The 27981-nt window shown below is 45.5% G+C and overlaps 1 protein-coding gene across 1 annotated transcript; it reads left to right on the top strand.

The window, feature by feature from the left end:
- On the top strand, positions 1 to 27443 carry TMEM260 (transmembrane protein 260). Its single transcript, XM_065747887.1, has 16 exons — positions 1 to 121; positions 3130 to 3161; positions 3913 to 4064; positions 14185 to 14362; positions 16421 to 16534; positions 19044 to 19223; positions 20767 to 20807; positions 20989 to 21072; positions 21400 to 21517; positions 21889 to 22061; positions 22863 to 23034; positions 23599 to 23747; positions 24763 to 24939; positions 25506 to 25559; positions 25907 to 25997; positions 27040 to 27443. Exons 1-16 carry the CDS (start codon positions 1 to 3, stop codon positions 27310 to 27312), a joined length of 2109 nt encoding a protein of 702 aa, XP_065603959.1. The 3' UTR covers positions 27313 to 27443.
- Positions 27444 to 27981: the final 538 nt, after the last annotated feature.

The raw sequence follows: 27981 nt of genomic DNA, 5'->3' as shown, positions 1-27981 counted from the left end.
ATGGGCGCGGGCAGCGGGAGCGGCGCGGGTTGCTCCGCCGCTGCTGCGGGGGCTGTGGGCGCTGCTGTTGCGGCCGTGTATGCGGGCACGCTGCCGCCCGCCCTGCCCGGCGGGGACGCGGGTAACGTACCCAGCACCCGCCGCGGGGCAGGGACTGCGGCCGGGGGTGGGGGGGAGGGCTGCGCTCGGGGCCGGGCTGCGGGGCGGCCTTGGGGTGGGGGCACCGCCGGGAGGTGTGGGCTATGTGGTTGCTGTCGCCCCCGTAGGGGTGCTCCTCTTGTTGGGCTTGGGGCGTCGCGATTGTTGTGTAGGAGCGCTCGGCCTACAGGGCTGTGGCATTGCTGCCTGCCTGGGGGGATGTTTGCCCTGAAGGGGCTGGTGCGTCCTATAGGGGTGCGTCCCCTGTAGTGCTGCTCGCCTTAGAGAGGCCGTGCATCACAGGTGTGCTTTAGGGCCTTGTGTGTCACAGTTATCCTATAAGAGTCATAGGCCTTAGGTTGGAAAAAAAACAACGTAAAGTTAATTTAGTTTCATGATATGTAGGGGCTGCTCATCCTATAGGAGTACTTCCCCTCTATGATGTAGTGTACTGCGGTCATCTAGGATTGCTCACCCTATAGGGGCTGGTGCATTATTCCCATCCCGTAGGGATGCTTATCCCACAGGAATCCTCATCCTGTAGAGGCTGCACTGCTGTCACCCCGTAGGGATGCTCATCCTCTGGAGGCTGCCATGCTGCTGTCACCCTATGGGGATGCTCACCCTCACAGTCACCTGGTGAAGTATAGTGCTGCTAGCTCATAGGGCTTGGGGCCTTGCGGCCATCCTATAGGGGCCCCATCCTATAGGGGCCTGTCCCTAGGGCTTAGCACATGATGGCAATCTTTTGGGCTTCGTCAGCTCTGTGGGATCCGGTTGCCTCGCAGTGCTCAGAGATCTCTGTGTTTGCCCTTCTTGGAGTGCAGCTGTCTGACAGTTTGTCTTGCTTTACTGACCTGAGAGGAAGGAAGCAAGTTTCCCTGTTGGCTTCTACTGCAGCTGTGTGGGTTTAGTATCATTTTGTGTAGAAAAAAAATAAATAAAAAATGGGCAAACAAACTCCAGGACAGGGGAGTCCCCATCCTTGTATGTCCCATCTCCTTCCTCCCCTTCTTTCCCCTATTATTTTTCCATTTTCTTGCAAGTCTGCTGCTCTGTATTCTACTGAGCTAAACACTGAATCATTTAGACTGGGGAAGACTGCTAGGATCATCAAGTCCAACCACCAGAGATGGCCTCATCCCAGCTACCTTTTTGGGCTTTTCTTTGCCTGCAGCCACACTAACACATGGTAATATGGCTTTTTCGGGTTATTCCCCTCATTTCTCATGGGGAACAGCCTGGAGCAGGACTGACTGTGGTCTCTGGGAGCTCTGTGTGGCATTGCTCAAAGCATTGAACTCGATGGGCTCACACCTGTGCCATCAAAATCTCTGAAGCTATTTGTTTGAGTAAAGATGTGCTTAAGGATTTTCTGTGTCTGCTTTCAGGAAAGAAATAAGCGAATGAGTTTTAGGGCTCATTGGGGTACATCCACAGAGGTTAAAACTGCTTAAAAAGGCATCAAATAATCTCAAATTCAAAAAAAGGAGTTTCATTCTGATGTTTCAGGCGCCACTTCCCAACCTTGCTGGAGTTAAGTCAGTTTTCAGGCACGTTTAGGCCCATTGCCTCAACACCTTTAGTGGGCTTGGGACCTTTGCTGGATTTGTGGCTGCGTTGCTTTGGAGTTGCTCCTCTGTGTGGTGCGAACTGATGTCACTGCAACACAGTGTGTGCAATTTTGATTCGGATGCGAGGTAAACTTCTCAAAAGGTGAGGCCCAACCATCAACCCACCCCCACCGTGCCCACTGCCCATATGTCCCTCAGTGCCACATCTCCATGGTTCTTAACACCTCCAGGGATGGTGACCCCACCGCTCCCTGGCAGCTGTGCCACTGCACCACCACTCTTGGAGAAGTTCTTCCTGCAGCGCCCTTCATTTTGCATTCCTGCCATCCAGTGATGGGATGAAGCCGCCTCAAACTTGGCATTCCCAAAACAGCAGTAAAAATGAGGCTCTGTGTTTCCAAAAAAACAGGACCCTGCAATTGGAGGAGGGGAGGAAGAAAAGATTTCACTTTGGCATAGCAAACGTTGCATGGTGATTCAGTGATACAGCATAGAAATGGTGTTAGGATCGCATGGAAATGATATAGGGGCAACCCTGCCTGTGCTAGGGGGTTGGACCTGGATGATCTGTAAGGCCTTTTCCAACCCAAGCTGTCCTGTGCTGTTTCATAGAACCACACAGAAATGATATAGAAATATCCCATAGAAATATCATCGAATCGCATAGAAAATCACAGAATCAGTGCCTTGAGCACTGTAGTTTTTGGTGGTGTTGCCTCGTTGTCGAGGTTGGACGTGCTCTGGATTGAGCACACGTGGTTCAGCAGCGCTGCAGAGCGCTCGCTCGTGCTCCAAGTGCTCTGAAAATGCCAAGGATTCTCCGCCGTTGTGCTGACGCGGGCGGTTCTGTGACATTCATCCCAGCATCGAGTGCAAATGAAATGCAAAATCCCGGCGGTGGTGCGTAACATCATAACCCTGGCAGGTGAAGGGCTGCTTGCAAAGCTGCAGGGATTGCTTCCTAGCAGTGAGGAGCAGCCACGTAACCCCCCTGAAAGCTGTGAAGCCGTGTGATCCGTTGTTTTGGTTAGTGAGAAACACCCAGTTTGGGAAGGGGCATCACGGCATGCACGCTGCGGACGTGGTGCTGAGAGCCATCGAATCGATGGGGTTTAAATCCAGAACACAGCAGTGCCTGCAGCCGGGATGTCTCAGGCCGTGCCCTGACTGAGCACACCTCTGCTTTCTCTTATCTGTTCGTAGAAGTCGTGCGGAAACGCACAAAAGATATTTTGCGCAGTGACATCAGAGGGAGAAAATATTCTTAGAAAATTTCATGCTGTTAAATCTCTACAGATTTACAGTTTTATCCAGTCAAATTAATGCAAAACCCCAATGCAAGCATTTGGATTTTGAAAACTTTGGAGGAGTGTCATTTCCTAATAGTAATTATTGGTTTTACATTATTTTTTCACAGGGGAGCTGATCACAGCCGCATATGAGCTTGGAGTAAGTATTAGTTTTATTGTTTAATCAATGCTCTCATTAACAGTTTTAGGAATTAAGGAAGTTTAATTAAGCATGGAGTAAAGTAGATTAATTTATTTTCAAACCACAGTTTTTACTAACTTATAAGTACAGCACGCGACAATTTACTTCAAGTTTTAAATCCAATTAAACTAAATTATAAAGCAAAGGCTTTACTGTATATACAGTAGCTGGCTTATTATCAACCCAAATTTTGTATAAGCTGGGGAGAATAAAATAAATCGGGTTAACAATTTTAATAAGTTTTATTATTTAATAAACTTTATTATGGTGCATGATCCCTTTAGGCAAGACCTTAGGACTGTCAGCGCGGTGGTAATCCGATAGCAGTGTGGTCTTTCAACTTGCTACCCAATAAAACAGTTGAGAATCTGCATTTTTTTTTTTATTATTTTTTAGGGGGGGGGAAAAAAAACAACACAGCCTTTTGAATGGCCCTAATATACTGTGAACCCAAACAACAAGCAGTTTAAGGCACGATAATGCGACGTGTCACCTCTTTTCTCCGCCGCCCATTATCGCGGGTGACGCCTGCCGCCAAATCCACTGAGGGGGAAAATATTTGTGGAGTGAAAAATTGGCACGAAACCCAAAAGGGTTCTGCGGGATGGGAGGGGGGGGGGGGGGGGGAAACAGCCAGGATGCCGGGGCACTGGGATGCCGGGATCAGGATGCTGCCATCCTCTTGCTGAGCCCATCCCTCTGTCTGCAGGTTGCCCACCCTCCTGGCTACCCGCTGTTCACACTGCTGGCCGGGCTGGCCATGAGGCTGCTGCCTGGTGTGAGCGCTGCGGGCCGTGTCAACCTGCTGGGTGCTGTGCTGGGAGCTGCAGCAGCTGCACTGCTCTTCTACACCGTGCTCAGGTACGGGGCTGAGCCCTCCCCCCCCCCCCCCCCCAGCTCCTGGCTGGGATTAGTTCCTCGGGTGAAAGGAGAAGCGGTTTAATCTGAATTTGACCTTCTTTCTTTTCACAAAAGCTTCCTCTCTATGTTTTCTTTTTTGAGGTAGTAATAGTAACGATAAGAAAAAGTATGCCCTTTCCCTTGACAAAGGGGTGACAGGCTGCTGGGGCTCATTATCACAAACCAGCGAGCGCTCTAACTAAGCAGAACTAATGAAGTTTGTCGTTCTCGGAAGATGCAGATGGTCCATCTGAATTAACGAGATGAGCTTCACCTGTGGCTAAAGCAAGAACTGGGTTTAATCACAGCTCCCAGCGGAGGCAGGTACCCGTGTCCCCAGCCCACAGCAGCATCCCTGTGCCCCACAACCTGCCCTTGGGGGGGTGCACGGTCCCAGGCTGCGCTCACCCTGACTGCCTTTGATGTGCGAGTTTTCCCTGCACTTAACCTCTGTCTGACCCAGATTGGAGAGGATTACTGCAACCCCGACAAACAATTTCTAATGTTCTTTGACGGGGAAAATAGGGCGCGTTTCTAGGCTGCGGATGGGGCTGAAATCTGAGCTGGTATCAGGTCTGGGGATGCAGCCCTCAAGGACAAAACGGGGTGCTTTGGTTTTCGAGAAAAGCCGTTTTCTAACCCAGCTCACAGCAGCCTGCTGTCCCCAGGAAGCCTCAGAGTAAAAGAAGGAGTAACTGGAAGGAGATCCTGCGCAGCTCTGAAATGTGGGTGGTAGCAAGAACTGTCCGTGGTTCTGTCCAGGTGCCCCTTCCCTTGCTGAAGGAGCTGCTGCGAAGAGTGGGATTGATTTTAGCATTGGGCCAGGTGTGTGATCGAGTCAGTGCCTTTGGATGTAGCATCCTGCATTGTAAATTGTGTTTGGTGAGGCGTTGCTCTCCCGTGTGAGCCCACTTTCCAATTACATTAAAAACTCCTGCATGGAACTGCTCAACATTTTACGATACGGAGTCATAAAATATCCCGAGTTAGAAGGGACCCATAAGGATCATCGAGTCCCATTTTCTTCAGCACTGAATTCTGCTTTCTAATTACAGTTTTTCCTGTTGTGGGGACCTGCCCTGCTTTACAGTTCTAACTCAAACATGACTGTTCCCCACATGCCCCTTGTTGTGCGTACGAAGGGATGCTGTCATCGCTTTGGAGAAGCGGGAATGCAGAGGGGGAGCGCTGAGCAAAGCTGGGGAATTTCCACTTCTAGAGGTTTTAATTTTCTTGTTGTTGTTTAATCAGATGTGGAAGGTGTTGCTTCTGTCAGATGTAAAACCTGCATCGAGGAACAGAAACCCTGGAAGTGGGAGATGGTGGGAACTATTGGGGCTTGAGGAAAATTATTTCATAGATGTAAGGCAGCGAGTCAATTATTCAGCCTTGCAGTGATTGATTTTTCTAAGGCGTTGAGGGTCACTTTTATTTACAAATTACAGTGTCGTGGTTTTCCCTGTAAGCACCTTAAAATCGATTCTTTTTTTCTTTTAAGACTTCCATTTGGAAAAAAACAAAAAGTTTTTTTTTTCTCTCTCAAACCAAACAGAAGTCTTTTCCGAAAGCGTTTGCTGGCACTGTCTGCTCCGAAGCCTCCGATATCAGAGCGTTTTGTTTTGAACCGGGATTGTGTGCCTTCACAAAAGCTTAAAACCAGGCTATCAAATCCTGCTGCATTTTTGTGTTTTAATTAAAAATTGAGCTGACGGGGTGACCCCTGAAAGCCCTTCGGTAGCAGAGGAAAAGCGAGCGGCCGCTCCTTCTGCCGCGCCAACGCTGGGGACGTTCATATGAAAATATGTAGATGTTAGGAATACAAATAATTGATGAAGTACACATCCTTTGGGAGCAGCACGGTTCAAGTGGCAAATCTCTCTCGTCAAACAATAGACACCCTTCAGAAAGGAGGAAGCCATCTCTATGGTAATGGGGCTCACAGTGCCCTATTGATTGAGTGGAAGAAGACATTATACGATGTCACTTGGGCTGTTACAATTTCATTTGTCGTCTGACCTGAACTTAACCTCTAAAACCTTTCTGTTCTCCCCTCGAACCCAGCAGCCGGGTGTGGTGCAGCGCGTGGGGCGGGGAGGGGATTTCTCTGCATTTCCCAGCCCCTGTGTACAGTACATCAGCTCCTTTTAGAGTGCTCTCTCCTTTTTGTCAGAGAGGCATTTCCCAACTTCATCCACCGCCGGATCGGGGTAATTTATTTTCCTGCTTACTGCAGGAGTTAGGATTTGGCTTTATTTAGGGCGCCGCGGTGCGCATGGGATTAGGACCAAACCGCCCTCGGTCCGTTCACAATGCAACCAGATTTCTCCTCTCCCAGGTGCTCGCTGGCGGGATGCTCTGCGGGGTGATAGGAAGCAGCTCAGCCTTCCGATGGCTTTGTTGCTGAACACAAGAGCTGTGCTTCTCCCAACAAAGTTGCGTCGGACCGCGCCGATGCAAAAAACCCTTTGTCAGTAATCCAGACTATCGCCGAATGAGCGCTGCGCTCCTTTGAATTAGTTATCAAATATGTTTTTCCCCTCCGTGCAGTCTTAAGAAATCGCTTGTAATTATCATAAAATGGCATTTACAAAGAGTTTTCTCAGACTGCTTGTAACTGATGCAAATAATTCATCTCTGCTTTGAAAGACGGGGGAGCAGCATTATGTTTTTAGGACGCGGCGAGCGCAGCTCGGTGATTGTTTCCTTAAACAAATATTTATTTGTTTTACTGTGGGAGGCAAAGCATAGCAAGTTTACAAAGTAAACCAATTATGTTCTTATAATATGATTGCCAAAGTGTAATTTTCTGCACAGACGATGCGTTCCCCGCATTCTCTGGTATGAATAGAAAGAGTGAGCTTTCCTCTGCTCTGAGTGCATTTTTCCTACCTTCCGTGGCGTGGCCGTTTTGCTCTGTTGCAAACACACAAAGCCGAATTATTGCAGGTGCAGTAGTGGAGTAGGAGGCTTCATTTCCACAGGACTTCTCGCCGTTTGTGGCCAGCTTTATTCCAAGTTGCACACGAGCATCTGAAAAGGAGAAAAATGTCACGTTGAGCTGAACAGCTTACTTCTCTTCATCTGCTGCTCCGGGTGTTGTGTTAAGTTTGAGACTTGTATTTGTGCACATGAGGAAAGTATTATATGTACTTTATATATCTACACAGATATATATATATTATATATAATGTGGGCTTTCATACACATGAGAAAGAAGTGTATACGGACTTTTATTTATACATCTATAAATATATATATGTATACAAATAGACGTGTGTTCCCCTCACCACTGTGCCAAGCAACGAGCCGTGGGTGTGCATGAAAGCTGGAGAACCCTGTTCTCCCCGTGCTAACAGTGAGGATGATGTGCTCAGGCTATGGTGCAGGTATTCTGGACTTGCTGTCCCGGCCACTCTGAGATTCCTGGCTGCAGTGATGCTCCTGTGGGAGAGACCCACTGATGGACGAGGTGTGTGGGAGGATGTGGCTCTTCCCAGAGGATGCTCGTGACTAAAGGGAGGAAAAGCAAAGTGTGCAAGCTCCCAAAATCGACGGGTGCTCAAAAAATATGCCTACAGCACGTGTTGAGTGGGGAGATGCTCTTCATCTGCTGGGTGCAAGGTGATGGAGTTCCCAGCAGCCTGGCCCTCATTTTGGGCAGGGTTTAAGAGAGCATCCTCACTGTATGGGATGCAGCTTCAGGATGGAGATTCTGGAGGGGTTTTTTGATGCAGAGTGAGGGAGAAAAATGTGCTCTGGCAGTCATCGCTGCCCCATTGGTTGTAGGCATGAAAAAATGAAAACATTGAGCTTCTCAGAGTGAGAAATCTTCCATTAGGGCACGTTTGGATTTTCCAGATTACAGATTATTTTAGATTATTGCTGTTGTAGCAAAATCCAGGTTCAGAGGCAGCCTGCACACGTAACGAGTAGTCACTAAGTTTTAGGATGAGGAGAAGAATGGCAAATACTTGTGTTAATTTGCTTTTAGGAGGCTCCCCACTGTGACCTCTGACTAATTGATCGTATATATATATACGTTTCCCCCACGTAGCCATAATGAAGCAGCATTGAGTTCGGTCTGAAGACGTGAACAAATCTGTTCATTTGCATTTTGCTCCAAAGTATGCACATTAGGCTGAAATAACTGCTTCGTTTTGAAGGGGGGAAAGAAAAAGCAGGGCGAAAACTCTTTTTTTTTTTTCTCTTTTTTTTTTTTTTAAGACTGAAGAGTCTTTTCTGACAGCTAGTCAGAGTTAGAATTAGTTCAAGGAAATGTTAATAATGCACTGCCTGGCTTAATCCCTTTGATATCACCAGGTATCCTCCTGTTCATGGGTTAATTGCTTTAAAAGCGGAGGCAATATTCTGAGCGGTGGGCCGCTTCACCTTTTCACAGCTGTTACCATTGAGTGACAACTAAATCCCATGTGTAAGATGAGGAAGAGCTCAATCTCCAATTGGGAGAAAATTTATGTAAACCGCAATCCCTTCAGAATGTGCGGAAGTCACAGACTTTCTTGATTTACTCTGCTTTTCCCAGAAAGCTCTATTGTTCACTTCCCTAAGTCCCATCAACCCTTTGTAGCAGAATATCACAGCGGCAGCAGATAGCTTGAAATATATAAATGCTATCATAGCTCTGATTAATAGCGGCGCTTATGAGTCAAGTCTGATAACAGAGCAGCTCTCCACTCAATTTCAGATACCGCTAATGGAATCTGTCTCCTGCAATTGTAATGTGAGAAGGCCTAATTTGCCATGGAGCTTGGAGCTGTCACCAGCCGGGGATTGCGGGGTCAGATGGGAGCTGCCAGGTTTGTGCCCCGCAGCTTGTATCTCGCGCTTTGAATAGCACAGCCCCCTGCCTGCCAGGGAGCTGATAGCCCGCCGGGGGGTTTATGCCACCCCGCACAATAGCAGAGGGCTGCATGGGCTGACTTGGTAATTGTGAAGCCAGCTCCAGTATTTTTTTTTTCCTTTTTTTTAATTTTTTTTTTTTTTTTTTTTGCTTCTTGCCGCAGCTACCGCGGCTGCATAATTTCTAATAAGGGGTTTTAACAAATGTCAGATTAGGAAAAGTTTCTGCAATTACAAAAAAAAAAAAAAAAAACTTATAAAACATTTAAATTGCTAAAGCTGGTTCCTGCCGAGAGTTTTTTCTTTTTTTTTTCTTTTTTTTTTTTTTTCAGCTGCTGGAAGCAGACACCATTTATTATGTGCACCCGGGATCAAGCGTACCTATTTTCTAAGGATTTTTGAGTTTGTGAATCGAGCCTAACTAATGCACCCTTTCTCCTTACAAAGACTCAGGGAGAGAAGTTCCCTTCTGGCTTGGGTGGCTGGAAGTACAGTTTTTACTCAACTTATTGGGAAGTTACAAGCACAGCGGGGCATTTCCTGGAGCAGCACAGCTCTAATGGGTTTTATTGGCCTGTCGGGAGCTGCTCAGCCCCATGAGCTGCCCTGAGATGGCTTGGTTTGGTAGCACCAAGCTGCCAGACACCTTGGGAAGAGTTTGCTGCTCCCGTGCCCAGCCTTTGGGTCCTCTTGCATGTGCTGGTAGTGTTCGAGGCTGCGTGTTGATCTTGGTGTCATTCTACTGGAGCTCAGTGTGACCCTACAGAGCCACAGTGGTGGTGGCCTCACTGCAAGCCTCCCATCCAAGAGGGCCTGTGTTAAGAGGATGCAGGCAGGACCACCTGCCTTAGCCAAAATTCTTAGCTGCATCTACACTCTTCCTGGCCGAACCTTCTTTTCATTTGAGTTGTTGCTGCCCTTTTGCATGCTTTTTATGATCATCATCTCCTCACGGCCATGAGGGCTCCATGAGGATGGGGGAACCGAGCTGGGTGCCGTGCTGCCTAGTCCTCCAGTGCTGGGATTGGAGGCTGCAGGCACAGCTCGAGTGGCTCTTGAGTGTGAGGTCCTTGAGGGAGAATAAAATCTGGGTTGCTATTCCCTGTAGTACCTGTGCCGGCTCTTCAGGGCTGAGAGCAGGAAGAAACCAGCTTTTGTCTGTTGAGTGGTTGTGACAGGCAGACCCAGAGGGACTGGCGTTTGGGGGGAGGATGATGATCGTCACTTTGGTCCTAAATTCATGTTTGATTTTTGTTTTCTCCTTTAAAAGTAGTCCTTCCGATGAGAATAGACGCTTAGAATCAAAGCTGGTGGATGCTTGGTTGTTGAGTCTTCCCAGTCCCGTTCTTCTTTAGCTTCCCTTCAGCAGGGAGAAAACAAAATGGAAAAAAAAAGGTGATGGAGATGGTTTAAAAGCAAGAGAGTTGTTCCTCATACCAAGAGTGCTTAAAAAAAAAAAAAAAAGTGAAACAGATCTGCAACCCTCTAAAGTTTTGAAGGAAACAGAAGGCAGAAATAATCAGCTTATTTCAGTAGATAGGTGTTTCCAGTGTTTAATACATTAGCTTCAAATATAAAATGTGTTTTGATTAGCTGACTTTTCTTAAGAAGCCAGCGCACTGAAGATTGCATTTAACTAAAACATTCCAGTGAAAGTTTCAATTCCCGTCCCCACGTAGCTTTATCCAAATCGTTTAATAACTTCTTGCAAGTGACTAAATATAAAGTTTCAGGCATTCATTTCTAAATAAATAGCATAAATACTGAATTGTTTGTTAACTGTGTTATATCTATAACCTGTGCTCTTGGCTTGTGGAACGTTTTACTTAGGACAGAGGCTAAATGTTGAATTGCCTGTTGACACGTCGTAGCAATTACCTGCAGATGAAAAGCTAAAACCTCCCAAAACCAGATTTAAACACCTAGTCTGAATTTTCCTTGCTGTTTTAACTCTTAATAAAAACCTGCAGCCCCAATACTCTTGACTAAAGGTAGTCCACGTTGCCCGTGTCCTTGGAGTTGAAGCCCAGTTCTGTTATCCTTGCTCTTAAAAGCTAAATGGGTTTTTTTTTTCAGGTTTTTTTTTTTAAGTGTAGAGACGTAGAGGGAAAATATTTCTCAGAAAGGACTGCAGATTCTTCTTTGCCGATGTTCTGTGAGCAGTTTATCAGGTGATGGGAGTTTCTGCCCGTGTTCACAAGATTTCAGTTATTAGGCTGATTGTCACTGAGCTTTTGCTGTAGTTACAGGATATCTCCTTCACCTCTTATGTTCACCTTGTTCCACACCGTACTCTGTCTTGCCCATTAAAATACCATCTGTACCTGCCTTTAGAGGAGTTGTTGCCTGCAACGTGTCACCAACAGCATCTTCGGTTGTAGATTGCAGTCCTGCTTTGCAAATCCTTTCATCCTCTTAGTTTCATGCTTCGTGAAACTTAGTTTCATGCTTTCATGCTTCTTAGTCTCATGACCTCCAGTCCAGTCCCTGTCCTGCTCTTCCAGTTCTTCCTTTCTCTATTTTATTCTTATCTTTGTGCCTCTCCCATTATCAGGTGCATAGGAATCCTCAGTGTGGGTCACGTTAGCTCAGCCACAAGGCATTTCATTGCATTTGGGGCCAGCATTGTGTGGCATAGCTGTGTGGGATTCATTTCTGTTGGTGCTGCTTTGCTGCATCACTTGGAGCAAACACAGTGCTTGGTGTGTTATTTTCTGCCAGTTGGATCTTGTCTGGAAATACCTGATCTTATCACTTCCACTTCTTGGAGTGTTTCCTTCCGAATCATCAGTTGTAAATGCATCATTTCCATTGCTGATAACAGAATCTGGAAAAAGCTCTTGGTCTCCAGTGTGCATTTCCCAAAACTGCTCCTGTGATGTTCTGAGCCAGTTGAGTGCACACCCATATGGTTTTGTCTTTTTTTTCTTTTTTAAGCACCTGATGCACTTGTAGGAGCTTAGTGCTCCATGCACACAACGTGTTGTCATAGAGAAAACTTAGCATTAAGCTTTTCCTGAGAGTTTCACTGGAGATGAAAGATGAAGCTGGCTCTTTTTTCCTAAAAGCCTGTGGATTGTGCTCAGTGCTGGATTCTGAACCTGCACTATTTGGGGGCTGGACGGTGAGTAGGGATGTCCCCTGCCCACGTAACTGGGATAAGGCTTTAACCTTTGAGTTGAGTAACTTTTGCTTAAGCCTTGTTTCGTAAAACTTGAAGCATAGGTTTGAGGCTTTTTGTCAGGGGATGAGAGTTCTTTAATCTCATTTGAACTCTACTAAGATGTTCAGTTCTTCTCTAGGAAAGATGAGGAAAACTGGAAAATGATTGAGAAGATTGCCTAAAATTCTGCTCCGCTTCCCACGGTGTTTGAGAAAGTTGTTTTATCTTTTCTACTGTATTTCCCTGCAAGAATTTAGAGTGGATTTACAACCCTGTTTCTTTATAAGTTTTTGCCAGTTAAGGGGAAGCAAAGTCTGTCATGTTAGGCTGGCTTGGAAGGGAAATCAATGGAGCAGCACTGATGCCTGTGAAAAACCTCTTCTCCATGTGGCTGTGTGACTCTGAAACTTTATAGGTTTTGCACCAGCATTAATATAATAATTAACACCTTTAGTTACTTGTGAGCTTGCATTCAATTTGTTGAAGATTTCAAGATGAAATTCCAGGCCAAAAACCACTTATATAGCAACTTCTTTATCACAGTATAGTCATAAAGTGGCTTTTATTTTGCTGAGTGCCGTGGGTAGTGAGTGACAGCTTTTTTTCTGGGGTGTTTTGATGCTGAATGCCCCAACTTGTGTAGAACTGTGTGAAGTTCACACACTGGAGGAGTCTAACAGCGTCCTGCAGTTGCAGATCTGTATGAAGAAAGTGAGTTTTATTTTGCAGAACGAACCATGTGGGGACTTTGCTGTGGTTGTGCTAGTGGGATATGGTCAGTGTTCAGGTATTGGCAGTTTGATGAAGTGGTTGACTAGCTGTATGGCAGCTGCTGAGTCACAGCCTGAACCTCTGATTGAGCACCTGAAGGAAAGACCTGGGCAGCCCTGGGAGCACAGGTGAAGGCAGTTCATCTGTGCAGCCAGAAGGGGTGAAGCCAGGCTCTGTCCCTCTTAGACCCCATTTAAGAACTGACCATCACAGAGGAGGGCTCTCTTGCTGAAGATTCCTCCTTTGTGGAGTTGTCCTTTCCAAGCCTCGAGCCTCAGAGATGTGTGAGCACTCTTTTTTTTTCCCCTTCTTTGATAACATCTACTTGATTGCACTGGTCCTGTTACCATCATACCATTACACTAGAGTATACTGCTTTTGTTTTAAAATCACCAGGAATATTAGGTCTAAATGGAAGTAAGCATACCTGGGGTGGAACTAAAAAAGAATACCAGTCTGTATAGAGCCTGTGATTTTCTAGAGAGCAACTTTAACCATAGCCACAGCTATTAATCCTTGGATGACACATGGCTGTGCTGGTTGTGCTGCCCCCTCATCCCATTCTCCAGGGTGATTTCCTATGGGACAGACCTCCTGAACAGCCAAGCTTATGAAGAGCTCCAAGGGCAGAGCCCATAATGCTAAATCTGACCTTGTGGGCTCCCCGTGCTGCCTGCAACTGATTTGTAAACGAGAGCTGAAGTCCATCTAACTGGAGATGGCACCTACTCTCCCCTCTCCCTTGTTCCAGTAGGTGCCTCTCCATAGCCCTGGGATGGGTGTTGCAGTCCTCACCCACCCCTGAGTCAGTCCAACCTGCCCTAGGAAAGCTCTGCTAATGCTGTCCGTCATGAATAGCTCTAATCCGCTCTTTATGCGGGGCCTCAATGAATTTAAGGCTGCACTGCTGCTCATGTGTCCTCCAGCACAGAGCATCCCGTTAGAGGCATGACTCTCTGGCTCAGCGTACCATGACCTGCTGTGTCATTGCTCATCAAGGTTTTGGAGCTGAATTGAATACTGAGAGGTTTTTGTGGTGTGTTTGTGGAGAAAAAGCCAGCTTGGCTCGCCAGCTGTATACATGGGATGGCTAAGGTGTGCTCTTCCTGATTGCAGTTCTCTGCAAAGAAATTATTAGGGAGATATTAGCCATATAATGTTTTGGAAGGATGCTGGGTGGCAGTCATAATTTCTGCTGCTACGATGTTTAAAAAAAAAAAAAGGACAATAAAGTAGGCTTTTTTTTTTTTGTTGGAAAAGAAGATTTCATGTTATCTGTGTTTGCAGGCTTTCTGGCTCATATGCTGGAGGAATCCTTGCTGCGGGGGTGTTTTCATTTTCTCGTCTAACATGGCAATGGTCCATCACAGCGGAGGTTTTTAGCTTAAACAATCTGTTTGTGGGGCTGCTTATGGCTCTTACCGTGCATTTTGAGGAGGCATCCACTGCAAAAGAGAGATCAAAGGTAAAACATCTCAACCAAAGTGAATAGTTCTTTTTTTTTTTTTTTCAATTAGTTGTGATTAGTCTGTTTAATTTCCTCTTCGTTTAGTCCTGATTTAGTGTTCTTTAAACAGGGGAGGGCAGATTTTGGGACTGGGTTCAGCGTTGATCCTTGACCCACCTGGATTTTTGCAAGTGCTGAGCATTTACAAATCTGTGTGCTTTGCTTGAGGGTTTTATTGGGGCGTGCTGGATGGGCATTTTTTGTTGTTGTTGCTTTTCACGTAGAAGATAGAAATGGAAAAAGCAAAATCACTTTCATCTAAATGTTTTAGCACAAAGTTTAATTTTCTGCATCAGAGACTCAAACTAGGCTGTGAGTGCTCAAGGTTTTATTGGTAGAACTGTTATTTTTCCCAAGGGTAAGTAGATATGGCTTACAGAAAAATTCATCTAGTCAGAAACCCATGTTTCTAATGAAAAACAGAAATGACCAATTTTTCAGTCAGTCCTGTGCAGTTCAGTGTATAGTCTTTTGAAATGAAAAGTACCCCTGAAATAATGCCGTTATTAAATACAGAGACATTTCATGCCGTAGTCACTACTTTGTGAGCAGACCAGGTGGTCAGCTGGTATTTACTCACCAGTCTTGTTCTTCCTACTTCACTCTGCCTGAGCATCTGGTCTCCTCTCCTCTTACTGACTTGCCTGCTGTGGCTCCCATAAATTGTGTGAATAAAAGGATTTTTGTTGGGCTAACCTAGAATTTCAGGAGCCCACAGTGGTAGTTTACTCAGCTTTGCACGTTATCAAATAACACATTTTATCACTGGCTAGAGAGGCCTTGTTTCATCATTGGTTTTATTTTTTTTTCTGTTTTCTGCTCAATTCTGTCCCAAGATCCCTATTGACTGGACTCCATGGAGATGGAGTTGGGCATCTTCCAAGCTGCTCCTGTGGCTGGTGTGCCCAGTTTCCAATGGTATTTTCAGATGAGTTTTCCAGAAGTAGTCAATGAGCTGTTATCCTTTTTTTGGGGGCGGGGGGTGTCTGGCACCCCACAATTTCAAAGGGGTCAGGCTACAAACAGCAAGTTGACACCACTTTGCAGAAATATGACTTTCTTGCAAGTCTAGAATCACAGAATCATTCAGGTTGGAAAAGACCTCTGATCACCAAGTCCATGCCCACTGGCCATGTGCTCAGTGCTGTACCTCCATGGTTCTTGAACACGTCGATGGTGACTCCAGCAGCTCTCTGTTCCAGTGCCTGATTGCTCTTTCTGAGAAGAAGTTTTCCTTAATATCCAACCTGGAACATCTTCAGGAGCGATCTTAGAGTTCACCAACATACTCAAAGAAGCATCCTGACTCCTACAGGGCAGCTCTGAAGCCCACAGAGGGGTTTTTGGTTTTTTTTTCTGAAGTTATAACAGGTGCTTCTGTGACAAAGCAACATCTAATGTTAAATTCTAATTAAAACTGCTGGGTGATCCCATCTCCACACCAAGGCAATTGTTTACACCTCACATGCCATTGTCGTTGGTGAGTGAAATAAGCAGGACTGAGCAGAGCTTGTGGTTGCTTGGGGTGGAGAGAGGCTTTCTGTAGCATCAGCCTGGGGTGGCCGTAGTGCTGGTAACAAAGCTAAATAATCCTCAGTGAGTACCAGAAATACAGTGCACATTGCTTCATAGTCTGAACACATTACCTCTGTTATCAGAAAACAAATTCTAAAATGGAAATTAAACACAGTATCACTCAGTAGTATAATTCCCTTTGCTTAGCAAGTTTGTATAGCCCTGACTTTTAGCCCTCTGTGCCTGCTGAAGAGGAGAGAATCAACTCTGGTTACATCAAATTATGTCTCCATACACAGAAATGGCTCAATTATTTTTATGGCATAAAAAATTATCTAAAGTAACCTGTGTTGTTCGTGTTACAACTGACCAGTGCTCGCAGATGTATTTTGCCTCATTCTCCTACTGTGGGCTGCACTGATGTTGCTTTGGTGTGTGGCTGTTTTTGCAAACTGTGAGGAGTAAATAATGAGTTTTTTGTTGTTTTTTTTCCTCTTTCAGGTCGCCAAACTCGGTGCCTTTTGCTGCGGCCTCAGTTTATGCAATCAGCACACCATAGTGCTTTATATTGCTTGTATTGTACCTTGGGTTCTCTTCCTCCTCTTCAGAAAGAAGGTGAGTATTTTGCTGACTCTCAGTTGTTTTAGCTTGCTTTAAGGCACTGACTTATGCCTGGTGATGAGTTTCTCTGCGTTAATTCCCTGGTGGTAGCAAACAAAAGTTGCAGTGACTTGTTGTCTGACATCTTGTGACTGCTGTCAGCAAAGGCACAAAGAACTAGCAGCACAGCATAAGGGTGCTGATCTCATGCAGTTCACTTTAGCATCTCCCTGGGACCTGCCAGGTTTGGTGGCCTCCAGCTCTGACACTGCTAGGACTGGAGTCCTACAAGAGCCTCTTCTGGAGAGGGCCCAGAGGAATGCCCAGAGGATTATCTGAGGGCTGGATCACCTCTCCTATGAAGATATGCTGAAGGAACTGAACTTGTTCAGCTTGGAAAAGGCTGCAGGGAGACCTCAGTGAGGCCTTCCAGTATTTAAAGGGAGTTTACGAACGTGAAGGAAATAAACTTTTTGCATGGGTTGGTAGCGATAGGAAAAGGGGGTATGGTTTTGAACTAAAGTAGGGGAGTTTTAGATTAGATGTCAGGGGGAAGTTCTTTACTGAGGGAGTGGTGAGCTGCTAAAACAGGTTGTCCAGGGAGGTTGTGGATGCCCTGTCCCTGGAGGTGTTTAAGGCCAGGTTGGATGGGGCCCTGGGCAGTCTGATCTAGTACTTGATCTGGCAGCTAGTGGTAAGGGGATTGGAACTTGATGATCTTTGAGGTCCCTTCCAACCCAAACCATGATTATGACCTCTCAGATGAGGAGCACCTGGCTTGTGCCAGCTGGAGAAGACCAAGGCAAGATTGACCTTCAGTGAACAAGCCCTGAAGTGGTCAGATGTCACGGAATTGCAGAGTGGTTGGAGATCGGAAGAGACTTCTGGAGGTCACCTCTCTGTTCATTGCAGAGGAGTTGGACTAGATGTCATTAGATGATCCAGCCCCTGATCAGGCAGGAGCATGCAGAACTGTGTGCCTGTCACCTACTAGAGATCCCTTTCTCAGGATGTCCCTCATTTCACACCTCTTCATTGAGCTTAATTGGATAAGGTAGGAAGACCTTTTTGCACACCTGGTTCAGGAAGGTGATGTGCATCCATCTGCATGAGGTTCTGGGATAATGTTTGTGGACTTTGCAATGTTCTTGTCATCTGTAGGTGGTCTTCTGCAGAGCTGTGTTGGGCCGGATGCAGACATGTTTTAGGAACTCTGCCCTGAAAAGCGTTGCCTATCTCAAAAGATGTAGATACTAATATCACTTTGCAAGTGGCCCAGAGAAACCTGTACCTTCTTTCTTCCATCTGAAGATGAAAATTGGGCAGGTTTGTGCTGGGGTGCTCCTGCCTGTATTCCTTCACCCTCAGCCTGGTGGATCAGGTGTGATTCTGCACAGTGGCACAGCTTATAGCTAAGCCTGGAGTGAAGTGTGTGAGCTGCAGGAGATAAGATGCAGTTCACACAAGCTTGATGCGAAAGTTCAGTGCTTCCAGAAAAAGCCCTACAGACTTCCTATTTCCTTTAACAAAATGATGATTTGTGAGTGTGTTTTTCTTCTTTAAGCAGTTGGGGTTTTTTTTAACCAGATATATGCAGGACCTCTGTGATTTCCAGCAGGGCAAATGCTGTTGCGATGTAATGTTCCTGGGAAATACCTTAGGCAGTCCAGGAAAGCATGCTCCAAAAAAACACCTAATAAAAATATATTTGATCAAAACCAGTGCCTTTCAGTTAAAGATACTGGTTAAAAAAAAAAAATTGCAAGTCTTCTTAAGAAATTTTGGCCACCAACTTTATCAAGCTACTTTCTCTGCTCTGTAGGTCGTTGCTCTGAATGCTGAGTGGTGCCTCTTTCACATAACCCCAAATTCTGAACAAGTGTTTGATTGACAGGGTGGTAGCTAATGATAAAGCAAGCGTGCAGTATTCTAGGGTGGGATTTTCCAAAGCACTTAAAGGAGTTAGGCACAGAAGTCCCTTTGAAAGTCTTGTCTTCCTGACCCCTTAGGCAGTCTTGAAAATCCCACCCCAAAAGTTGGCCTATCCAATTTAGCCAGTGTAATCATGATAAAGTAAATGGCAAAACTGACTCCTGATGATGGTGATGATGTGTGTAGTTGTACTAGAGCAGCATTTTTTTTCTTTGCCAGATGGAATACCAGCCAACTCTTAATCGCTGCAAAGTGGGTTATCTCAGCCTTGCAGTGCTCCAGCCATCTATGCATGTCATGCCATGATTTAAATGTGAAAGATGCAATGAGTATGATACTCATGAGTCCTAGCTAATATTATTTGCTTCACTTAAATTTCACCCTGCCATGCAAAGGAGATCAGTTTGATGCAGTTTCCTGGTAATCCACAAAATCGTGAGGTTTAACATAGCATTTTGTAGGGACTTACTATAAATTGAGAGATCAGCTCTGTGTAAATATATTTGATGTTTTTTCTTTATCTGTTCTTGAAGTTCCAGCGTGATTAAACTAAAATAAACATTGTTATGCAATATGACATATTTTGGTGCAGGAATTGTCCCTAGGCCATTTGCTGAAGTTGGGTTTATGCTTCTTGGCTGGTTTGCTGCCTTATCTCTATCTGCCGGCTTCGTCCTACCTCAATCGAGCCCGCTGGACATGGGGAGACCAGACGACTTTTCAAGGATTTTTGACCCACTTTCTCAGGGAGGAATATGGGACATTCAATCTGGTAAATAAAGATCATTTTCTACGTGGCTTTCTTTTGAGTAACGCGGTAGCAGAACTTTTCTGTTTGCGACGTTGAACGGCTTGGAGGTGAAAAATTGGAAATTTCTTCTAAAAATAATTTTCTTTTCTGATTTTGACCTTTTGATCTGTCAGATTTTCTGGGTATGGGTTACGTGGCTGGGAAATCAAGACCCGATTCTCTTTGTCTTTATGGGATGAGTTGTATTATTTCCCAGGGGCTGTCCAGGTGTCTCGTATTTAGCAAGGCTTGGTCATCAGATTTCTATAGAGAGAGATGGCAACGTCTGCTTTGTGTTTCTCTTATCTTAAGACAAATATCTTTTTTAATTAATATTTTATACTCAGCTATTTAAAGAGGCTGCAAGCAGATTTTCATTGCTTTACGCTAACTTACACCTCAGTCAGGTTGTATTGGAATGAACGATAGGTTTTGGGGGGACCTCAGAATTCTCTGCTCTGAATTATTCTGACTGCTTTGTGCTCTTCCAAAAAGAGGCAGACACGATGTGATTGTTTGCAGAGTGTAGGATTTGCATCTCCAGCCCAAACTTTAAATGTTGGGCTCTGGCCACCCAAGGAGAGCAATGCCCAGCACCCCTTCTTTCCATCCTGTCTCAAGAGATTGGATGCAGAAGGCTGGGGGAAAAAAAGAAAGGGTTGTGTTCTACATAGCATGGCACTCCTACAAAGATAACATCCACCCTCATAAGGGGTCTTCCCCATTGTCCTGTTCCCAACCTTCTCCTGAGAATTCTCTGATGAGCAGAGTGATACCAAGGCATGCAAATCCCTTGACTCCTTTCTTCGTTAGATCTGTTGAATTCACATTGAGGTTCAGGAGGCTTAAGGGTGGGCTGCATGTAATTCTGCACCATGAATCGCATTTATGTTGAACTGGTCTGAAGCTGGAGCAGTACATGCAACAGAATCCAAGTATCTGGTCCCAGTGCTGGTTGGGCTAATGCCAGGGCTATTCTCTGAAACTTATTTTTAACTACTTTTTAATTGCAATGTACTGTTCTATTTTAATTGGGATTAAATACCCCTTCCTGAATTGCACCCAGGAAAGTGCTGTCCCTGAGTTGTTCAAGAATGGTGGAGATGTGGCACTGAGGGACACGGACAGTGGGCATGGTGGGGATAGATTAGGGTTGGAAGTAGAAATTGAGGCCCACGTGGTGCTCTCAGGCCTTGGGAAGATGTCCCAGATCATGCAGCTCACAGCTAAGCCATATGATGTGCTCGAGTCACAGGGTAATAATGAGTTGGGTTCATCTGGGTGGTGAACCACGCACCGTTTGCAAAATGTGAAACAAAAATCCAGAAGGAAATCTCGTAGGGAAGGTTTGCTGTCTTTGTTTGGTTTTGTTTAAGCAATTCCTGTTCCCTGTGATGACTGTGGTACTGCCTGAAGGAGTCCTGGAGCAGTCCTTTACGCTCAGGGCTCTGAAGACATAAAGTGGAAAGACATTTCCCCAGTCTGTATGTAGGTTTCTCATGGCTTTTCTTTCTTTTTAATCCAGGCCAAGTCTGAGACTGGATCCAGTATGAGAGAGATGCTGGTGTGAGTAAAGTCATGACTATTCCACTGCTGGGGATTCAAAATCCTGGCTTGTTCCTGTTTCTGGTAGACCCAATCCCAGCAGAACAGGGGTGTTATGCTGTACAGGTGCCCTGTTTTCTTGCTGCACTGAGTGCAGGCAGTGAGTTGAGGGTCCTGCAGACATGCACTCATTTCCCCACAGCTTCCAGCTGGCACAGATGAGGTCGGAGCTGTCCCTTCCTGTCCTCGCCCTGGCACTCGTGGCCTGTTTCAGCACAGCACTGCCGTAAGTTGAATGTTTGCTCCCACCTGCATTTCCTTACTGACTGAGCTTGAGCTTTTTAGGTGCTTTCTCTGCCTTGTGCTATGTGGAGCTCTTCTGCTTCCTTGGGCAGAAATTTCAGCTGTTATCCTTTGTTTTGCTCTTTGTCAGTAATAGCCCTGCACCTGATTACCCTGCGACTCTGTAGATGGCTTAAAAAGCTTGAGATCCAGGTGGCTGCATGCTTTGAAAAACAGAAGTTTCATACTTAGCAAAAGTAAAGAAAGGCCCACCTTCCATTCAGATATGCATATATGCCACTAAAGTGCTGTGTTTTTATTTTTTTTATAGAATAAAGCAACAGAAATCACCCGTGATTTGTCTCTTCTCTGCAATGCTCTGTGTTTATTCGCTCTTCTTTGCCTGGAGAGCAAATCTGGATGTTACAAAGCCTCTGTTTCTGGGAGTGGTAAGTTTCACTCTGAAAATTGCTCTGGGGCGTTGGTTTTTGGAAGAAGCCTCATTCATGCTTCATTGGCTGTTGTGCCCCTTGCGAATCAAAAGCAGGTGGTTGTCTTGGAGATCCACAGGGTGCAAATGTACAGCTTCATTTTCTGTTCCCTTATAGCTGGGGAAGCAGAAATAAAGTCTCTGGGTATTTAGATAGATGATGTATGTTTAAAAGGAAGAGAAAAGGAAAGAAACTTCTCCTTTCCATATTTCTGTCTGCTCTTTGATTGTGAGCTTTTCAGCTCGGACACTATCCTGCTCTAAATATGTAGGCTTGCAAACCAAGGAGGCATTGCCACATCAGCTGTCATATGCCACCTTGTGTTCTAGGTGGAGCGGTTCTGGATGCAGAGCAATGTGGCCGTGGCTGTGCTGGCAGGACTGGGGCTGGCTGCTCTTGTGTCCCGTGGAGGTGCTGTGCTGCAGGGCAGCCGGGTGCTGCCGTGGCTGGAGTGGCTTTCTGCTGGGGCTCTTGTCACTGCTCAAGTTTGGGCCAACTATAGGTAAGACATCCTCTGGAGCATCACCTTCTCGTGCTTTCCTTCAAATTTCCTGTTGCTCAGGATTTTTTTCTTAGTTTTTGTTTCTTTTTTTGTTTTATGAATGACGTCTGTAACGCAGTGCTTCCTTATTCCAATAACCACGCTGACAATTCTGCAGTGGGTTTAGGTGAGAATCAGTGTAGTAGTAGGGCTACTCAGGTGGAGGTTGACAAATTGGTAAAATGTAGAGCTCAGAGGCTCCACAGGCAAGGAGTCCTTGCTTTGCACACCCACTCTTGGCTTGTCATTAACCGTGCCATGCAGCATTCTGCACTTGGGTCCATACCCACTGTGTTTGCACGCTGTGGAGCACAGGTATTGGTACACACACACACACAACAAAAAGATCTCATCTCACGTAATGCAGATCTACTTAATGTTATGAAAACTTGGCTGCTTAATGCTCAATATAAAGTGTTCAAAGGGTAGGGAGGGTTCCAAATACTGCATACTGGCATTTCCAGCCCCAACTAGTACATCTTTAGGTTTAGCCCGAGAAGAAAAAACAGAAAAAAGAATCAGAATTAAGATGAATGCATGCCCTGTGTGTGTATTATTGCAAAACTGTAGTGGTATGCCTCTGATTCTAGCTTCTGGGGGAAAAAAAGCTTCATGTCTCTATCTTCTAAGTGTTTTTCAGCCAGGTCTGACCAGGTGATGGACCTCACCACTGGATGCCTATAGCATAAAATAGTTCTAAAGATGGGCAAAACCATGCAAACGCCTGCCTGTAAGATGTTCTTTTGCATCTGTTTTCTTAAGTGATTGTGATCAGAGCAACAATTACATTGTTGATAAGTTTGCAAGAAACCTGCTGTCCTCCATGCCAATGGGTGCTGTGATTTTGCTAAGAGGAGACTTACCTGGGAACACCCTTTGTTACCTGCATTATGTTGAAGGAGTGAGGCCAGATGTCACATTAGTGGACCAAGAGGTAGGTTCAGAAGGTGGTACTGACAAAGGCAACATGACAGATGTGCAGTTGTTGCACAGGGCTGATGTTTACCTTGCTGAGAGGGCTTTGTCCTTTCTTTTGTTTTTATTCAAATGGAGATGCTGTGTCCCCTTGGGTGGTGGTTGTGTTTTTTTTTTTCCCTGAGTAATGGAAGGAGAAGAATCCTCTTTGCAGAAAGGGTCAGCTGTAGTTCTACCAGCACGTAATCCTTGCACTTGGCCTTGCAACAGGGGACTGTGGTTTGTTGGGAACTCCTCACCCAATGCCTCATGTCTAATCAAAGCTCCGTTGTGTCTCCTCACAGCTGTAGCTATTCTTTGTTTCCATAGTTTTGCCCCCTCAGAAGCAATGACAGTGTACCTCTGAGTAGAAGCCACTGGTGTTTTGATCTGATGGTGTGGTCCTGGGCCATTGCTGAAATGAGAGGAAACCCTTACTGAATAAGTGGAATCATTACTCATGCAGAAGCCATTTCTACAACTGCTCGTATAAAATGGATGAAAACTGTGCTTGGTTTAATTATGATAACGTTTTTGGTGATAGATGATGACTTATGGATGGTATTTACCCAAGCTGGCAAAGCATTTACCTGGTGTTCGTTTTCCTGGGAACCGCTGGAACCCTGTGGAAGGAATATTGCCCGATGGGACGCTCACTTTTAATCTCCACCATTTCCTCAAAGCAAACAAACAGTAAGCATTTCTTTCATATGGAACAGCTTTCCTAACATCTTCAACCACTTTTTTTCTTTTCCTGAAATTGTTTATGGAACAGCTTGGTGCTGCATCCAAAAGACCCAATTTTCTCTACTGACTTCCTCCCCAGTGGTGAGATAATTTTTGCAATTAAAGCAAATATCTGTGCAGAAGTGACTCCATCCAGATATTATGTTTGGTGCTGTTGAACAATATTATATCTTGCTGAACAAGATATAATATTCCTGTCGTTTTGAGGTAAGTTTGGATTTTAGGAAGGGAAAATAAGATGATTGTCAGAGAATATTTACGGATTTTTTTTCTTTTGCTGACACAATTCATCACAAAAAAAAATTCCTGTGTACTCAAAATGATGATGGTTGGAAAGTAAATTGCTGCAGCTTCTCCTTCATGAGCATTGTGGCCAAGTGATTAGCATAGAATGAATGTATTCCAGGAATAATCATCATGTAAAAATAGCTTAGTAAGAGTGGAGAAAGGATTAGATACTCCCATGAATAAGAATAGCATCTGCATTTAGACTAGCTGGGGTGAGTGTGGGGAGGCAGACAAGCAGGGCCAGGTGCCACTGGGACAGTGTGGGCTTCTCCTGCTTCTGGCATGAATGTAAGGTGTGACACAGAGAGGACAACTCTCCTGGAGGTCCCTCCTGCTCTGGTGCATGAGGTGTGCAGGACCATGGGGTATTCACCTGCAAAGCTGTTCTGCAAACTTCCCCAGAGATGTGCACGTTCTGATGCAAGATGCTCTGGGAGGGCAACCATGCTGCAGAAAGTACTAGAATCCTAGAATTGTTCTGAGTTTAGATGACCTTTAAAAACTCCTTCCAGTTCAACTCCCCCCCACTGAACAGGGACATCTACAGCTGTGCTGCTTGAGAGCTGTCTGCTGCACCAACATGGGCTGGGTGGGCAGCTCAAGCGTGTGGGATTGCCCAGGGCCTCTGACATGGCTTCAACATTCCTCTCTCTGTTCATTTTTTTTTTGGCAGTAAAGAAGTGTTTGTCTGCATAGGTCTTCATGAAGGGGACTCTACCTGGAGAAGGAGTTACTCGCTTTGGCCGTGGGGTACCTGTGAAAAGCTGGTTCCTTCTGATGCTGTCTTTGACCCAAGGGAGTGGATTCATCTGACAAAAAATCTCTATAACTGGACTGAAGAGTATGGGAGGTATGAGGCAGAGGCACAGCTCTGTGCCTTCCTGCATGCTGTTCTTCATCCATTGAGGTGTTAGAGAAATTACATGTGAGCTCTAATCTTAATGCTTTGTGTTCTGGAACACACAATAGATCTGCATGTCTTTTTTTTTATTCTTATTTTTTGCTCGTGTTAAAAATAGAGAAGACACTTCTGGTCAACTGTCAGGTCCAATTTTGATCTTAAAACTTGATTGAGAGCCAGAAACCATTGAGGACTTGGGACATCCAGAGCTTTAAGTGTTGTAGACTGAGCAATTATGAGATAGTAAAAATCATCTGTCACTTTGGGGATAGCTGGGATGCTGTGAAGCACCTGATATAAACACCAGAGGCTCCCCCTGTGCAGGGAGAGGAATAAAGTTTTATGAATGACTGAGGATCAGCTGAATTTCCTACTGTCAGAGCTGTGGGCTTCATGACAGGTTTTCTGCTGCATGGGAGGTCTGTTGCTGCTCGGGTCAGAAGGGATGATTGTGTGCTGAGCAAAACATGGTGACGTGTATCTGATGGCTGTATTTTATTTTAATTCCTGTTTAGTTTCAAGCCCTCTTCCTGGGAAGCTGTCGCCAATGAGGAGATGTGGCAAGCCAGGTGATTCTCTTTGGCTCCCCAGTGTGTGGAAATAAACACCAAGGCAGGCAGCTGGATGGTGCATGGCCTTATTGGACCTTAATGTGCCGAACTTCAGAAGGAAAAGATGCACCTCTGGCAAGCAATGGTTTTGTTCCCCTCAAGGTTCTGCTCAAAGCATCTTGAAGAAGAGCAGAGGGTAGTTTGGGCATACCATGGGAAGAAACCTGTAATGCTGATGACTTGAAAAAATCTTGTATACTGTCCCATACATTTAAAGAGCTTTATGGGCAAGTTGAAGATGTGAGCAGGAGATGTGAGCTGGTTATGTTAAGCAGTTACTGTAATGTGTTTTCTTGTTCTCCTAGGATGAAAACAGCTTTCTTTATATTTGGCCTTGCAGAAACTGCCAGTGTGCCTGCAGAAATGAAATCACAGCTGTACACATTGGCATACACTGTAAGTAGTATATTTTCTGGATTCTGTCTGCAGTCTCCATCCTTTTTTTTTTTTTTTTTTTTGACCACATGGAAATATCACAGTGTATCTAGATAGGCTGTCCTGTAATCTGCATTCTCTCATTCATCCAAATCAGGAGCATAGCAGATTCAAAGAGATTTGTTCAGGGATTTTATCCATTCCTGCTTGCCCTCTTGGTCACGGAGGATGCCAAAAGCTAACCAGTCGACACCCTCCTTTTGCTATAATTATGTTGTCTGTGCTGGGCTCCAAACCCATGCCAAGAGATTGCTTGTCCTGGAGTCCCCTCTATGCCCTCGTCCTCTCTGTCATTACACAGTCGTGCATCTGAGCCAGCAAGTGTAAAATCCGACAGTCTTCTCGCTGCAAATTAATTCTGCTGCATTTCACAGCAGAGAATGACATACGTAAGCTGGTGTAGGTATCTCAATAAATATTGCACTGCCAGAGATGCCAGCAGATGCACGAAACGATCAGTGTGTGTCAGCAGAGAGGAGATGTTTTATATCCCAGCAAACAGTCTATAAATAGCTTCCTTTTAAAACGTTGCCCATTTTGCTGTCACTTTTGCTGTTCTGTGAAGTTCCCAGGCATGTGCCTGACGTTGAGCTTATCAATATTGCCACTCAGCACGCTGCTCAAGTCCTGTTAAAAGATGTCTCGATCTCCTAAAACACTGAGTCAATGTTTTTCCAGGCGCAGCAGGGGAAATCCCTCTTTGCCCAGCCCAGTTCCCTCTTGGGGAAGGGCATAATGTGCTCTGAGGTTATCTCAATCGTCTGTACTGTTTCTAAACAAACAGCTGCTGCACAAAGTCCCTGGATTTTGGATTCACACTACCACGCATCACACAGCAAACCCAGAGTGAGTTTCGGAAAGACTGGATGATGCAGAAATCTAAGTTGCATCTGTTCCTTTATGGACGGTTCTGAAGCACTGTTAAGAGCTGTTGGTGCCCTTTGTTTGATTAATTGTCTCCCCCCCCCCCCCCCTTTTCTTTTTTTTTTTTGTCATTTAACAGTCGTACAAAGAAATTGTCAACTCTCATCCAAATCACCCGGTGAACTGGCACAAAAACTATGCGATAGCCTGCGAGAGGATGTTGCGTCTCCCTCGGGTGGATGAGGATCCCGAGGCGTTGCTCTCCGAAATCGTTAAACATTTCCTCCTGTACACCCAGAAAGCAGAGGACGATCCCCAGCAGCAGGATATTCTGCAGGCTGTGAGCCACCTCCAGAAGGAGCTGCAGAGGCTGAGGGAAATGAAAGCTGAGCTGAAGCAGCGAGCTGGATAGCGCCTGCTCCGCTGTGCTCCTTCTGAAGCTGTGAGGTTTTTGAGGTCCTGAGCTTTGAGTCGGTCATGGACAATGTGAGAGCGTTGGTAAAAGGTGACGAAAAAGGCAGAGAGCTCTGCAGGAATGTACTGTTGTTTTAGTTATTTGATTGCTGTTGCCAAGTGAACAGTTTGTATGTGTGGAAAGCTCATCACAAAATAAAATACGGTGCTTCAAGAAGAGAGTTTCCTCCTAAAGGCAGCACTGTGAAAGCCCTTTGGATTTGTTTATGCATATATAGATGCGAGAACATATATTTTTGCCCTTAAACATTGCTGCTGTTGTTGAGCAAAGAGGTTTGCTCCTTTTTTTTCCTTAGACTTGGTGTCTGTGTGTTTCTGCAGTGTAGGTAGGGGGGTTTCCATCAGGACAAGCTTGTGGGATGGAGCCCTTGCAGAAGCATGGCTGTGTGCTGTTTCAGCCTCTGTGGGAGCTGCTGAGTCACGGCCTGAGCACCTGAAGGAAAGATCTGGTCAGTGGTCAGCCCTGGGAGCACAGGTGGAGGTGATTCACCTGTGTGACTCTTAGACCCCATTTAAGGGCTGACTGCCACTGGGGAAGGATCTCTTGTTGCAGATCTCTCTTTTGTGGAGCTCCTTCCCTATGAACCTAGATCTTCAGAGATGGGTG

The sequence above is a fragment of the Cyrtonyx montezumae genome, unplaced genomic scaffold (assembly GCF_038088225.1).
Source record: "Cyrtonyx montezumae isolate F1298 unplaced genomic scaffold, pur_monq_1.0 scaffold_10, whole genome shotgun sequence".
NCBI lineage: Eukaryota > Metazoa > Chordata > Aves > Galliformes > Odontophoridae > Cyrtonyx > Cyrtonyx montezumae.
The sequence above is the reverse complement of the archived record's forward strand: the minus strand, read 5'-3'. Positions and strand labels throughout refer to the sequence as shown.